The sequence below is a fragment of the Malania oleifera genome, chromosome 1 (genome assembly GCF_029873635.1).
Source record: "Malania oleifera isolate guangnan ecotype guangnan chromosome 1, ASM2987363v1, whole genome shotgun sequence".
Taxonomy (NCBI): domain Eukaryota; kingdom Viridiplantae; phylum Streptophyta; class Magnoliopsida; order Santalales; family Ximeniaceae; genus Malania; species Malania oleifera.
Window position 1 is genome coordinate 134025222 of NC_080417.1, and position 14054 is coordinate 134039275.

The 14054-nt window shown below is 34.8% G+C and overlaps 1 protein-coding gene across 1 annotated transcript in view; it reads left to right on the top strand.

Annotated features, from left to right (window-relative positions):
* Window positions 1-1428: 1428 nt before the first annotated feature.
* LOC131158079 (probable bifunctional methylthioribulose-1-phosphate dehydratase/enolase-phosphatase E1 1) overlaps window positions 1429-14054 on the top strand; it is a 71740-nt gene continuing 59114 nt past the window's right edge. Inside the window, exons 1-3 of the mRNA XM_058112651.1 lie at window positions 1429-1745; window positions 2862-2998; window positions 4111-4206. Of these exons, the coding sequence (XP_057968634.1) occupies window positions 1514-1745; window positions 2862-2998; window positions 4111-4206 (465 nt within the window). The 5' untranslated portion in view covers window positions 1429-1513. The remainder of the gene's footprint in view (window positions 1746-2861; window positions 2999-4110; window positions 4207-14054) is intronic.

A 14054-nucleotide genomic window follows, 5' to 3' on the forward strand; every position in this document is an offset into this window, starting at 1 on the left:
GGATTTCACTTGTCGGGCGAGGAAGACGCATGTGGGTGCGTGGAGGGCATAATGTCGGCGGTTAGTGTCCTTGTCGGCGCATGTGGAGGATGCTATTTCATTTGTCGGCGCGTGAGAGCGTGTGTGGGGTCTCTCGGACTCCGTTAATTTGAAGCACAATTTTCAACTTTGGAATCATCTCGACGCAAATTTCACAATGGTATGCTCAATTTTGGATTTTGATCAACTTCATATCTGGGAAAAAAATCGAATTTCCCTCTGTTCGCCTCTATTTGGCAAATTTCAGCGAACTTGGACGCTCTGATACCACTGATCTGTGGAGGGAACTCACTTAATCACTAGTTGTGATTGAAACTTAGTGAGGATTGCAAACAAATACACTCAATTGATTTCAATCTGAAAATAATATTACAGATGAATTCTAAATATACAAACTCTCTTCTCACTAGTTATTCACTCTCTTTACACCACACAGTACATTACACACACACACACGCACGCACACACACACACACACACACACACACACACACACACATCTATATAGCAATTGCTAGAACAGTATAATCAACAATGGTGAGCTGGTTGGTGAGATTGGTGGCCGACTCTCCACTGCAATTCAACAACAGTGGGTTCGGGTTGGTGGAGCTGCCGCTGTCAAATTTTGCTACCACCGTCCCACTGTTTAAGTTTAATTTTCAATAGGTTTTTGAGATTTTTGAAATTTGAAGTGAGATTCTTGTCTTTTTATCAAACTTTAGTGTCACTTTATTAATTTTAAAAATAATAAATATTTTTTTAACTTTCTTATGTAAAAGTTAAAAATTTAAAAACAAAATGATATTTTTCAGTATTCCTCGAAGAATTAAAAATGTGAAAATCATCACAAGAGAAAAATATTCCTAAATACTTTCTTTATTCTTTAATTTGAAGATCTCAGTTTAGAAAAAGAAATTAGGTATGTTAAAAGACATAAAATTTTTAAATTTCAAAAAAATAGTAGCATGAGAATGTTATTTTTATTTTTTTTAAAGAATTTATTCAATTATTTTTAGATATTTTAAATTTGAATTTGTATTGAATTTTGGTAAAATGTGATACGAAATCATATCGAAAATTGTTCAAAAACATTCAAATTCAAATTAAAGTTTCCAAATTCATACTTTTTAATACAATATAGATTTTAGTTTTATAAAATTTTAAATATATTTTTTGGTTTTATGTTCCTCTAAGTTAAAAAGATTTAATTGAAGCATGTCGCCATTTATTTGGCATTAACAAGGTCCGAGTAATAACTGATCATTACGGGCATCGCCACGATACTTGGCACTATAACTCTGTAAGAACAAGCAAAGCCAACTACGCCACGTGGTCCAATCAAAGACCGTGCCCGGTCACAGACAGTGACACAATCACTTCTCTATTCTCATTAATCATCTCCTTTCTCTCTTTTCGCAGATTCTAACAGGAGTAGGCTGCGTTAAGCCCCCAATCTCGTCTCTATCCGTAAGCAATGGCGGCAGCGGTAGCAGCATCAGTAGCTGTGAATGGTGCGAAAATGGCGATGACATCGCAGGCATATCTGGATAGCAAGCCCGTGAAGGAGACGAGAGCTCTGATCTCAGAGCTCTGCCGCCATTTCTACACCCTCGGATGGGTCTCCGGCACAGGTGGCAGCATCACCATCAAGGTCCACGATGATTCCATTCCAAGACATCAGCAGCTCATCCTCATGTCCCCTTCTGGTAATTCACTCTCGCTACCTTCTTCCTTGTGCTTTCCTTTCGATTAGTCGTTGATTCTGTGTGAGTAATGCTTATGTGTTACCAATTGGCTCTGTTATGTGAGCGTTTTTTTTTTATTACCTGTTATTGTGTTCATGTGGGTTGTGCTTGTTTCCTCCCAATTGGTTCTGTTATTTGAGTATTTTTTTTTAATTATATGTGGGTTGTGCTTGTTTGCTCGCAATTGGTTCTGTTATGCGAGTTTTTGTTTTGTTTTGTTTTTGTTTTCAGATTAGCCGTTTTTGTTTTTTGTGTGGTAATTCTTGGTTGTTCCCAATTGGCTCTGTTATGCGAGCTTCTTTTAGACTTATTTGTTGTTGTTTTTATGTGGGTAATGCTTGTTTGCTCCCAATTGTTTTTGTTATGCAAGCTTCTTGGATGTTTACAAGAAATTGATTCTGTCGTTCTAATGTGAATTTTTCTTGTTTGTCCATGTTCGGTTGTCTTGTGTAAATTTTTCCAGTTGTTCAGCCGGAGTTCTGTTGTAGTTCTGTTGCAGTGGCTAATGATGGTTTGTTACTGATTGATAGTTGTTGTACAGGTTCTAAGGTAATCAGACGGAGCTGTGCTCTTGTTCCTTGGTTTACCATGAAACTTGTCTGTATGTTATTAATTAGATGTGTTTCTTGAGGTTCTTAGTTGCTCAGAGGTAGTTTTTATTTGTTATCTTTATGATGGCTACTTCGCCTTTGTTTGATTGTTCTGTGTGAGTGATTTAGCGCTCAGGAGGAGCTTTCTTAGTAGTTTGGACGTTGGTAGTGCACAGCTGTTGCTAATTGATCTGTTGCATACGGTGCTAGCCTGCTAGGCAGCTGGGGATTTATGCTCTTCCTATGAATTGGTTTGACTTGGTTATCGTTTGTTTGTTCTTCATTGGTTCTGTTATGTGATGCATGTTGTTTAGTTGAAGGTTCACCAAAGCTGTAGGTGCAGATATTTTTTATTTGTTTGCAGTTGATTGTGTTTTGTGATGTTCTCAAATCTTCAGAAAGAGATTTTCAATTATCACATGTTGTTTGGAGTTTGTACTTGTCCTCTGTTTGTTATCAAATTGATTGCATCCTGTGGGATTATTAGGTGTCCAGAAGGAAAGGATGGTTCCGGAAGACATGTATGTGTTGTCTCCAAATGGGTCAGTCTTGTCTTCTCCATCTCCAAAGGCGTACCCTCATAGGCCTCCAAAATGCTCTGATTGTGCTCCTCTCTTCCTTAAGGTATCTTTATTCTCATTAATCATTGAGTATTAATACTTTGAATCATAATTATTGTGATCAATAACAACATATTAGTATCTGTTAATTGATTGATCTTTTTAAACTGGTCCAGATAGTTATTGGTTGAAATTCTGTTTGAATTGTTCTGTTTACTTACTTCAGAATATGTGCATGATAATGTTGAGCTTATATATTACACATTACACCTAGTTAATTACACTGATGATGAGAGTTTGTGAGATGAAATGTGTCAATGAAATGTATGTGTTGTGCTTATGGTGATTAAAATAATTGTTCTGCATTGTGATCTAAGTTGGTTGGGTTGCTGATAATATTAAGCCTGGTCAGTTGGTTTGATAAATAGTCAGTTGCTGATATGGTATAGTCAGCTCAGTTGGTTTGGTAAATGGTCACAAGATAGTCTCGGTCACTATGATATTGTTTTCTTGATTGATTTGGGGAACTTTTGAAAGGATTTCAAAAATTAATTTGACTTAAACTTCACAATCATAAAAAGAAATCCTAGTGAATGCAGCTTGATTTCATAGTTGTCATTCTGTGGAGCGAAGGAAACTGTATTTTTTGAAAAAAGAATCATTTTTTTAGAAACTTGTTTATATCTTTATAAGATTTTATTTGATGCTATCTAGAAACAGGCCCCAGGTGATATGAATTTGTAGAAAGGTAGATGAAAGCATTAGAACAAGTAGCCCCCACAATTTGTTTTTCATTCGCAATACGAACATTATTCTGAAAAATCTCAATTCTTTCAATGAAATCCATAATTCTTCCAAGCAGGCTCCCTTTTTGTGGGCATGAGATTTTTTATCCCCCAGAGTCATTTCTACTATATATATATATATATATTATTGTTTACTTAGTTTATTCATGTGAAAGTACTTCTTACCAAAATCCTATATGTTATGATATTGCTTTGATGATACACTTTATTGCTGCATTAGTCTGTCCACATGCTTTCCCATTGATTGCAGTCATGAATAGTCATTGATTGTAATCATAATATATGATTATCTCTCTCTTTCCTTTCTTGCCTGTAATTATGATTTTATTTTTTCAAATAGTGTAACACTTTGTGCCCATGTTTTTACCAGGCATATGAGATGCGTGATGCTGGAGCTGTTATTCATAGTCATGGGATGGAATCTTGTCTTGTAACAATGATTAATCCATTGTCAAAAGAGTTTCGAGTAAGGTTTTGCACTTTGGCGATTGTAATTGAGAATAGAAAACTCTGCTTCATTTTTCTCTATAATTTCCATGACAACTTTTTTCTTCACATTTTCCCAGTGTTCCTCTAAATTTAGTTTGCTGATTGCATGAAATTAAAATCTCCTTTTCTGTTTCCTTTTTTCTTTCTTTGTTTGGACTGTTGATATATGGATTTGTTCGATTGAATTACATCTCATACTTATTATTTGAAACATTAATGTTTCAAGGCAAACACACTCCTTGAAACTTAATAGAACATGGAGCAAATTATAGGAAAAATGACAAATGATTTTAAACTGTGAAGGGGATCTATGTTGGAAAAATAAGAGAAGGAAACAATAAATATAATAAAATTAATATTAAATAGAAATATGTATGCTTATAAGAAGCTGAGTCGTGGAAGGACCACTGTCCTTAAACCCAATTTTGTGCCTACGAAGAATGTATCTTGATGCAAATATTCGCTGTGCACACAACCTCCAGGATTACTCAGTAGGCTCGGTTTGGTGTGCACTTACAAACACTAGAGCTATAGGAGATGTAGTGTTTGGAAACCCAACCAAGTGTAAAACATAATGAGAGTAGAAGAGAGTTTGTATGTTTGGTTTGAAGTTGGATCATGCCTTTTTTAGGCTAAACAAAATAACTTCCAGCTTTAATAAACATGAAACCATAAATATAGGTATAATTCTAAAAATTGTCAAAACAGAAATATTAAAAAAATATGTACTTAATTAAAAATAAAACTGATTGCTGTTAAATAATATGCATGAAATATATATTTAATTTGAAACAGTCAAACATTAATACCAAGAATCTACGTAATTTGTAAGAGGCTGATTTTTCTGATATTGAGACATTGGCAATATTACTAGTGATCTGCTCCAAGGATAACATTAGGCATGATGATGATGATGATGGTCTTAATTTCTCAACTTGAATTGACAGGGGAATTGCATTATATTCATTTCAAAGATTAAAGAAGTGTCTAAATGATCTGGAAAGTTACTGATCTCTTGCCTCTTAGCTGTAAAATGATCAGGCTATAATCCTAGTTCAAGGGACTTGTGAATTGTGATTGACCAGGAAGGTCCTAACAGCAGTCTATACCCAACGCCGTGCAAAATATGGCAAGCAATCAAATGAGACAATACTCAAAATTATCAGTCATAATCCTTTGAATATACGCCCTAATGCGAAGTGCCACTAATCAAAATAAGAGCTATCCACTTGAGAAACTTAATCTTAACAGCAGGTCATTCAATGGCCTTTGTTTATGCCATAATTTCATGTTGTTTGCATGGAGATGGTCTGAAATCCTAGAAAAAATAGATATCAGATAACTATAGGAAGTTAAAATAACGTTTGGGGCAACCATTATAGCTTGGGAAGTAAAAAGTGGAGATGATATGGGTAAGAAAAATATAACGGCTCGTCCTAGAGAAAATTCCATTTCTCTTATGGAGTCATTTTCAGTTTTTTTGGTTTTTAGGATATTAAGTATTAGTTATGGTTTCATGTTTATTGCTGCTGGAAGTTAATTAAGTTTTATCTTGTAAATGGCGTGATCCAGCTTCCAAACAAAGAGATGAAAACTCTCTTCTTCCCAAAAACAACTTGAAACTCTCTTATCCTCTTTTCTTAGGTTTTACACTTTGTTGGTTAATTAGACACTACATCTCCTATAGCTACGGTGTTGTAAGTGCACACAAAATCAAGTTTGTTAAGTAATTTCAGAGGTCGTGCGAGCAATGACTATATGTATCAAGAGATGTTTTCTCTGTGTTGAGAATTCCACTTATGAGCTTGTCCCACATTGGAAAATTAGAGTGGATGATGGGTGCTTATATACATGGTTGGACCCAAGACCCAATAGGCTTAAACTTTTGGGTCAAGTTGGTGTTCACCCATGTGTATCAAGCCCACCCATGGGCTACTACGGTCCTAACAAGTGGTATCAGAGCCGACGGTTCATAACTCTGGGTGAGCGACATCGTAAAAGTCGAGACGGGAAGCTAATTCTCCTGACGTGCTAACAGTTGGAGGGCCAAGTGTGTGGCCGAGGCCAATAAGGATCATCTAGGCTGGGGATGGATTCGAATAGGGTCAAGATGTGAGAGGTAGGATTGGTTCGGAGGCATGTGGAATTCAATCTAATGCATGTAATTCTCCAGTGGTATGGCCCACTTGAACAACTGTTGGGGAATTGGGCTTGCTCCCATAAGGGAGACGATTTCTGTTCAAGAGGGAGTAGTTGAAACTCACAAGTGAGGGGGAGATTGTTGAGAATTCTACTTGTGAGCTTGTCCCACATTGGAAAATTAGAGTGGATGATGGGTGCTTATATACATGGTTGAGCCCAAGACCCAATAGGCTTAAGCTTTTGGGTCAAGTTGGTGTTCACCCATGTGTATCAAGCCCACCCATGGGTTCCTCTGGTCCTAACACTCCGTAGGCGTGAAACTGACTTTAAGGACAGTGACCTCACCTTAGCTTCTGCTAAGTATATTATTATTACTACTACTACTACTACTACTACTAACTACTTTTTATATTCATTTTTTTTCGTTCTATAATTTTTCCAACAGTTCTTGGACTGGAAACAATCTAAATTTAAAATGACCAAGCAACTAAAAATATTTGATGAGAAAAGAAGAATGATGAAACAGGTAGAAAAAGGTACAGCAAACTCACTGCAATCTCTGCAGTCAAGATATTATATATAATTTGATGCAAGCAGTAGTCTTTATTTAATTTTCTGCTTATATCAAGTGTTGCTATTTATGGGTGCTAGGGGCATTTTTTGTTATTTCAGAATTTGGGGGTTTATTTTGATAAATTAGCTTTGGGGGGTCTAATATTCAGGGGTATTTTTGTGATTGTAGTTATTTTTGGTGGGACTTTTGAAGATAAGTGGTTTTTAGAGGGGGTTCTGTGCAAACTAGGATTTGGTTTCTCTTGGAAGCTTTAGGCCTAGTATAAATAGGAGTCTCCTGCCACTTTTTCGGGAGGGTTTTTTGGCATTTTATCTTTGAGAAGATTTCTCTCCAAATCTTAGCTCCAAGCCAACTAGGGTTTTGAAGATTTGCAGGCTAGGGTTTTGAGGATTCAACCCTGCGGTGCCAACTGGTCCCTCCATGTCTGCTAAAGGTGCGAGAGGCTAGCAGAAAGCCGCTGTTACCATTCTGAAATAGTGCCAAAACAGGTATTGATTTGAGGATTACGTTGTTGTTGTGCCTAGAAATTGTCTTATTTGCTGAACTGAAATTCATAACAATCATCTCTTTATTATTTCATGGATTTAGTAGTTACTTGAATCAATAAAGGTTGCTAAAAAACTATCCTGAAATCTCAGTCTTTATTTCTGAATATCTTGTTCTATTTCAACACCAATTTACATCAATTTGGTATCTGAGCAAGTTTGATCTTGTGGGTTCATGGCTGCAAGGGGTGGAAGAGGAAACAGGGGCCATAGAGGTAGATACATGACTCTGGAGATGTTTGGAGAGTTGCAGAACAAGTTAGACAACTTACTCAGCTTGTTACAAAATCAATGGGTAATCAAGGTCGTTGAAATGATGGTGACAATGAATATGATTTTGTTAGGGTAGCAAGAAATGAGCAATATGAGGCTGAAATTAACAATCTAATGATGATAGGAGTTCTAAAAGTGAAAGACCTGCATGATAAAATGAAAAGCCTCCAAGATGGGAAGATCACATTCATCGTGCTTAACAAAATTCCAAAGAGTGTGTACTAGTAAATATTTCAGAATTTGATGGTGATATGAAGCCGAAGAATTCTTGGACTGGGTTGATTGCATTGAGCGTTATTTTGAATGGAAATATTTGCTGGAAGAGAGGAAACTGAAGCTTGTGGGAGCAAAGCTCAGGGGACAGGCTTTTACTTAGTGGGTGCGGCGGTAAGGCCCACTTGAGCAGCTGTTGGAGAATTAGTGGCTTCCGTTCAAGGGGGAGCAGTTGGAATTCACAAGTGAGGGGGAGATTGTTGAGAATTCCACTTGTGAGTTTGTTCCACATTGGAAAAAGTGAGTGGATGATGTGAAATTAAGATGTATTCCCAAGAGGGGGGTGAATTGGGTAATTAAAAATTTATTTGCGGAATTTTAATTTAGTTTAGCCCTTTTAATTTATCTCACCACAATCAAACAATCTAAACAGCGACCGTACTATACCAATTGGGAATCCTAGATATGAATATGAAATTACAAATCAAATCCAAACTTCAATAAATTTAGTTAATCAAATATCATAATCAAATTTCAACTATTGTCAATAATATTCTCAAGATATAATTTTAGTAATTCAACCTTGAATTTTCTTACCACTTGAGCTTCAATAGATTGATTAATCACAAACCCTTTTACCTCAGCTTATTTACTCAATAATTCAGAGCGTTATGCTTGTCTGAATTTTCAATCCAACAACACAACCATACAACCAATATAAATTCAATCACAACCAAAACTAATATTCAGCAGGTTCCAATATTCAACAAGTTCTCACTAAGAATAAAGCATACACGCAGGTTATATCTTGCAAGAAATTTAAAGAGTAAGGGAAGAAGAGCTGAATGCTGGAATTTTTACAAGGTTCGGCCAGCAGCCTACATCCTTGCCTCAAGCAACCCGCTTTGAGGATTTTCCTTTCCACTTCGTTACCAGGTGAAGTGTACCTCTCTCCGATCAAGGTGGAGCCGCCTCTCTAACGAGAACAATCCTCTTGCTAGGCAACGATTCAAAATCCCTGAACCGTCAATAACAAAACAAACCAGGCAAGAATGTTTGTACAATTAAATACTCCTCAAAAGAGCAGATTAGTACACGTTAGAATCAATATACTTCAATGAAATCAATAAAGAAGATGAAGCTTGAGATTATATCACCAGTAATTTGATTAAAGAATGTGGATTTTGAAAGATTGAATCAGAATTTCTTGAGAAATTGCAGCAAAAACACAGCAGCTCTTTCAAAAAAACATTCAGCAGTATAACTCAAAAATATGAATCGTATGTGTGTTGTGAGTTAACCTAATTTGCGAGAATATAATCTATATATAGAGCAAAAAGGTTTCTTACCGTTTTCCCAAGTTTTCTCTGAGTTTGGAAACCAAGAAATCAATATTAGCGCTGTTAAAAGTTTAAAACATAGATATCAGTCGACTAAGCTCGAGGGTCAATCGCTTGATCTCTTTTAAAAATAGCGCATTTAGAAAGTCAGTATTGGGTCAGTGGACTTGTCACGATAGGTTAGTCACCTGCCCCTGTTCTGTTTGTTCATTAACAAAGTCAGTAGCACATCAGTCGCCTGATGATATATCATCAGTCGCTTGACCACTTGGCCACTCTTTGTTTTTCAAAGTTTGGTTCCAAAACTTAACTCGTAACTTGGAAAACTTATTTGAGACTTCATGAAAATATTTTCCATGATTTAAAAATAGGTCTCGAAGTCAATAAATTTTCCTAAGAGCTTCAATCATCAATATTGAAATTTGAAGTACTTACATGAGACTTTAACAAGATAAAAGCTATCTAAGAGCCTAAGTCTTCATGTATTATAGCTTTCACACTTTGTCCAAGCTTTAACCAATTCTTCAATATGCTTTATATCCATCATGGCTCATAGCTTTAAGCGTAGACGTCATTCAAGTTCTTCAAGCATACTCACTTGATTTCATAAAAACACTTGAGCCCTGAAACGTAACTTAAACAAACGTGTTAAGTAACCTTGATTTGTTATCATCAAAACGAAATTAAGCCTTGTTAGGCCAACATGATGAGTGCTTATATATATGGTTGAACCCAAGACCCAATAGGCTTAAGCTTTTGGGTCAAGTTGGTGTTCACCCATGTATATCAAACACACCTATGGACTCCTCCAGTGCTAACAGAAACATTATCAAAATGATCGTGAGAACAGGGGGAAAGGAAAGTCAAAAGATGGGATAAGATGAAAGTGAAGCTGAAGGCTAAATTCCTACCTTGGGATTATGAGCAAACCTTGTACCACCGGATCCAAAACTTGAGGCAGCATAGAAAGTTGGTCAAAGACTCCCCATGAGTTTCATAGGCTTTCATTGAGGTGCAATTTTGCTGAAACTGATGCTCAAAGCGTTGGTTGCTATGTGAATGGTCTAAAAATGACCGCTCAAGACCAAGTAAGCTTGCAGCATCCTTATAAGGTTAGTGATGCCTTTCAGATTGCACTGAAAGTTGAGCCACAAGTTACCTGCAACATGCCTAAGAGGCTTGCGATTGGAACCACTTATGCGGAAGTGCTTTTTAGAAAAAGTGCTGAATTTAAGAAGTGCTGATTATAAGTGCTGAATTGGAAAAAAGTGTTGAAAGTTATAAGTGGTGTTTGGTTGTGTTTAAAATAAGTAATATTTGGATACTTACTTTTATTATAGGATACTATATGATTATTTTTAAACATATTTTAAATAAAAAATATTAATATTTTTAAATTAACAATTTCATAATAATTATTTTAATTATTTATGATTAAAATTTAAATATTTTATATTAAAAAAATGAGATTATTATTTTTAATTGACAATAATCTTGTTATTAATGTTTATTTATAACATATTACTATCGTAGAATACCCTTAAAATTAAAAGGAAGTTTTATAGGGTGACTATGAGACTAGCTATGCTATATGAATTAGAATATTGGGTGACGAAGAAACAGAATATCCAAAATGTAAAAGTTGCCGAGGTGAGAATGCTTAGATGGATGAGTGGTATAACACTGAAAGATAAATTAAGGAATGAACATATTCGTGGTAAGTTAGGTGTAGCTCTTATAGAAGATAAGATAAGTGAGGGACAGTTCAGATGGTATAGGCACTTGCAACATAGGCCACATAGTGTGCCAGTGAGGAAAAGTGAGTTAGTTACTGTGGGGGACAGTAGAAGGAGTAGGGGTATACCTAAAATAACTTGAAATGAAATAGTGAGTAAGAATTTAATAGCCCTGAATCTGTCAAAAGAAATGGTCCATGATTGCATAAATTGGTGGAAAATGATTCATATAGCTGACCCCACCTAGTGGGACTTAAGGCTTGGTTTTGTTGTTGTCGTTGTTGTACTATCATACTAAATTATGATAAAAATAATATTATTAATTAAATTCAAAATATTAATTTATTAAATGTTAATTTAAATTAATAAATAGTTCTTGTTCAATCCAGAATTGAATTATAATAGCTAATATACCATAATACATGGTAAAATAATATATAGTTATTTTAAAATATATTTAAAATAAAAATGATAATATTTGTATAAATAAATTTAAATGATAATAATATTAATTTTATATTTAAAATTTAAATATTTTCTATTAACTAAAACAATATAATATTCTTATTTATTAATTAACAATAATCTTATTATTAATATATATTTATAACATATGATTGTCACATTAGGTTATGTCAAAAATAGGATTAATAACTAAATTAAATTTGTTAATTTATTTAATGTTAATTTAAATTTATAGATGGTTCTTTTTATTCATTCCAGAATTTAATTATATTTTATTAATAATTTGTAGGCTATAATGCATAGTAAAATAATATATGGTTAATTTTTAATTAAAAATTTAATTAATAATTATGTTAACTATTATTTTTAATTAATATTTAAATATTTTTATTAATTAAAAAAAATACTATTATTTTTTGATTAATAATAATCTTGTTCTTAATTTATATTTATAACATATGATTGTCATATTAATTTAAATTAAAATAATATTATTAATTAAATTATTTTATAACATATGATTATCATATTAACTTATATTAAAATAATATTATTAATTAAATTAATAGTTTTAATTTTTAATATTATTTCAAATTAATAGATGGTTTTTATTTTTCATTCCATAATTGAATTATGTTTCATTAATAATTAATATATTATAATACATAATAAAAAGCATATGATTATCTTCTAATGTATTTTTAAAATTATAAAATAGTTACTAAATTTTCTTATATTTACAAAATTGACCCTGCCTATGAACAGTGCAACTTATAAGTTGCCAAAAGCTATCCTAGGTTGCTTCTCAAAATTCACTTAAAAAGTTATCAAAAAAGTGATTTTGGAAAAGCACTTTTTTACAATAAGTGTTTGTTGTAATACAAGCCAAACACCACTTTTTTGTAAAAGTTCTTATTTTAAGTGATAAGTGCTATAAGCACTTTCTTTTTAAGTGCTTCCAAATGGGGGCAGAATGCAGCAGTGGTGCATCAACTAGTAAGGTGGGTGGCAGCACTAGAGGTGGACGGACAGCAGCCCCTACACCTGCTAACCAACCAACCTGCAACAATAATGGGAAAGTTGCCCAAGTAAATCAGGGGAAAATGGTGGTGAAATGCTATGATACTTCAAGCTTGGGGACAAGTCAAATGAGTGTCCAGAGAGGGCTGAAGGCAGAGTTAGTCTTGATGAGGATCCAGAGCTGATGGTGAAGAGAATTTTGCGATTCTTGAGGACCAAGAGCAGCAACTGGAAGCTGAAAAGGATGCGGCCAAAGAAGTGAGTTAGGGTGTCCTTGGTGAGGCTTTCACCATTTGAAGGCAATTACTTTCCCCTCCAGCTAGCAGCAACAGTTCTCTACATCAGAATATCTTCTGATCTAGATTACAGCTGGTGGAAAGCTTTGCAACTTGATACTTGAGTGTGGAAGTAGTGAGAATCTGGTTTCTCAAGAGATGGTAGACAAGTTGGGATTGAAAACTGAAAGACTTCTTCTGCTTTACTGGATTCTGTGGTTCAACAAAGGAAATGAGGTAATTGTCTCTTCAAGATGCCTAGTTTTATTAGTTGGTTCCTTTAAAGAATTTGTTTATTCTGATGTGGCTCCCATTGTTGCATGTCTTATTCTTCTTGGGCGGCCTTGGCAATATGACAGAGGCACAATCCATGATGGTATCAAGAATACTAATTTGTTTTTTGTGAAAGATGGTGAGAAAAAGAGGAAGCTTGTGCTGAAACCGGTGAAGGATGATTGGCTGCAAAAGACTTGTTTTAGAAACAACATGCACAACAGGAAGAAAGCTGTCAGTTAGTAATAGACAACAACAGCTGCAAAAATCTGCTGGGTGAACTAGTGGTGGGAAAATTGAAGCTTGAAGTGGTGAAACACCCACAGCCATATCGCATTCTTTGATCTAATATAGGGAAGGAAGTATTCGTGGCAACAAGATGCCTGATCAATTTTTTGATTGGAACCTCTTATAATGTATCTCTTTGGTGTGATGTAGTACCAATGGAAACATGCCATAATCTACTTGGTTGTCTTTGGCAAAGAGATCGAAGCGCTGTCCATGATGAGCATGCTAATACCTACTCTTTCTATGTCAAAAATGGTGACAAGAAGAAAAAGCTAGTTGTAAAGCCCATGAAAGATGTTTATGTGAGAAAGAAGGAGAAGGATGAAACATAGGCCATTAGTTTTGATAAAACAATTCAATATGTCACTCAAAATGAGAAGGGCTTGATGGAATTTCCAGATGTCCCCTCAATTGAAAATCAAGTTATAGCACATGAAGCTCTTGGTACATTTACTCAACCTAAAGATATGAGTGGTCTTACAATAAAAGAAAATTGTGTCACTAATGTTGGCCCCATTCCCATGAATGATTGCTGCAATAATGAGGCTATTGACGATAGCATATTTTGGGAGTTTGTAGTCTGGTTGTGGTTTTTGTTCAACCTGCTGTAACTTCTGTTTTTGAGTTGTATATCTGCCTTTGAGGCCCTAGGTATGCCCAGGTTGATTGTAATGTTTTGTT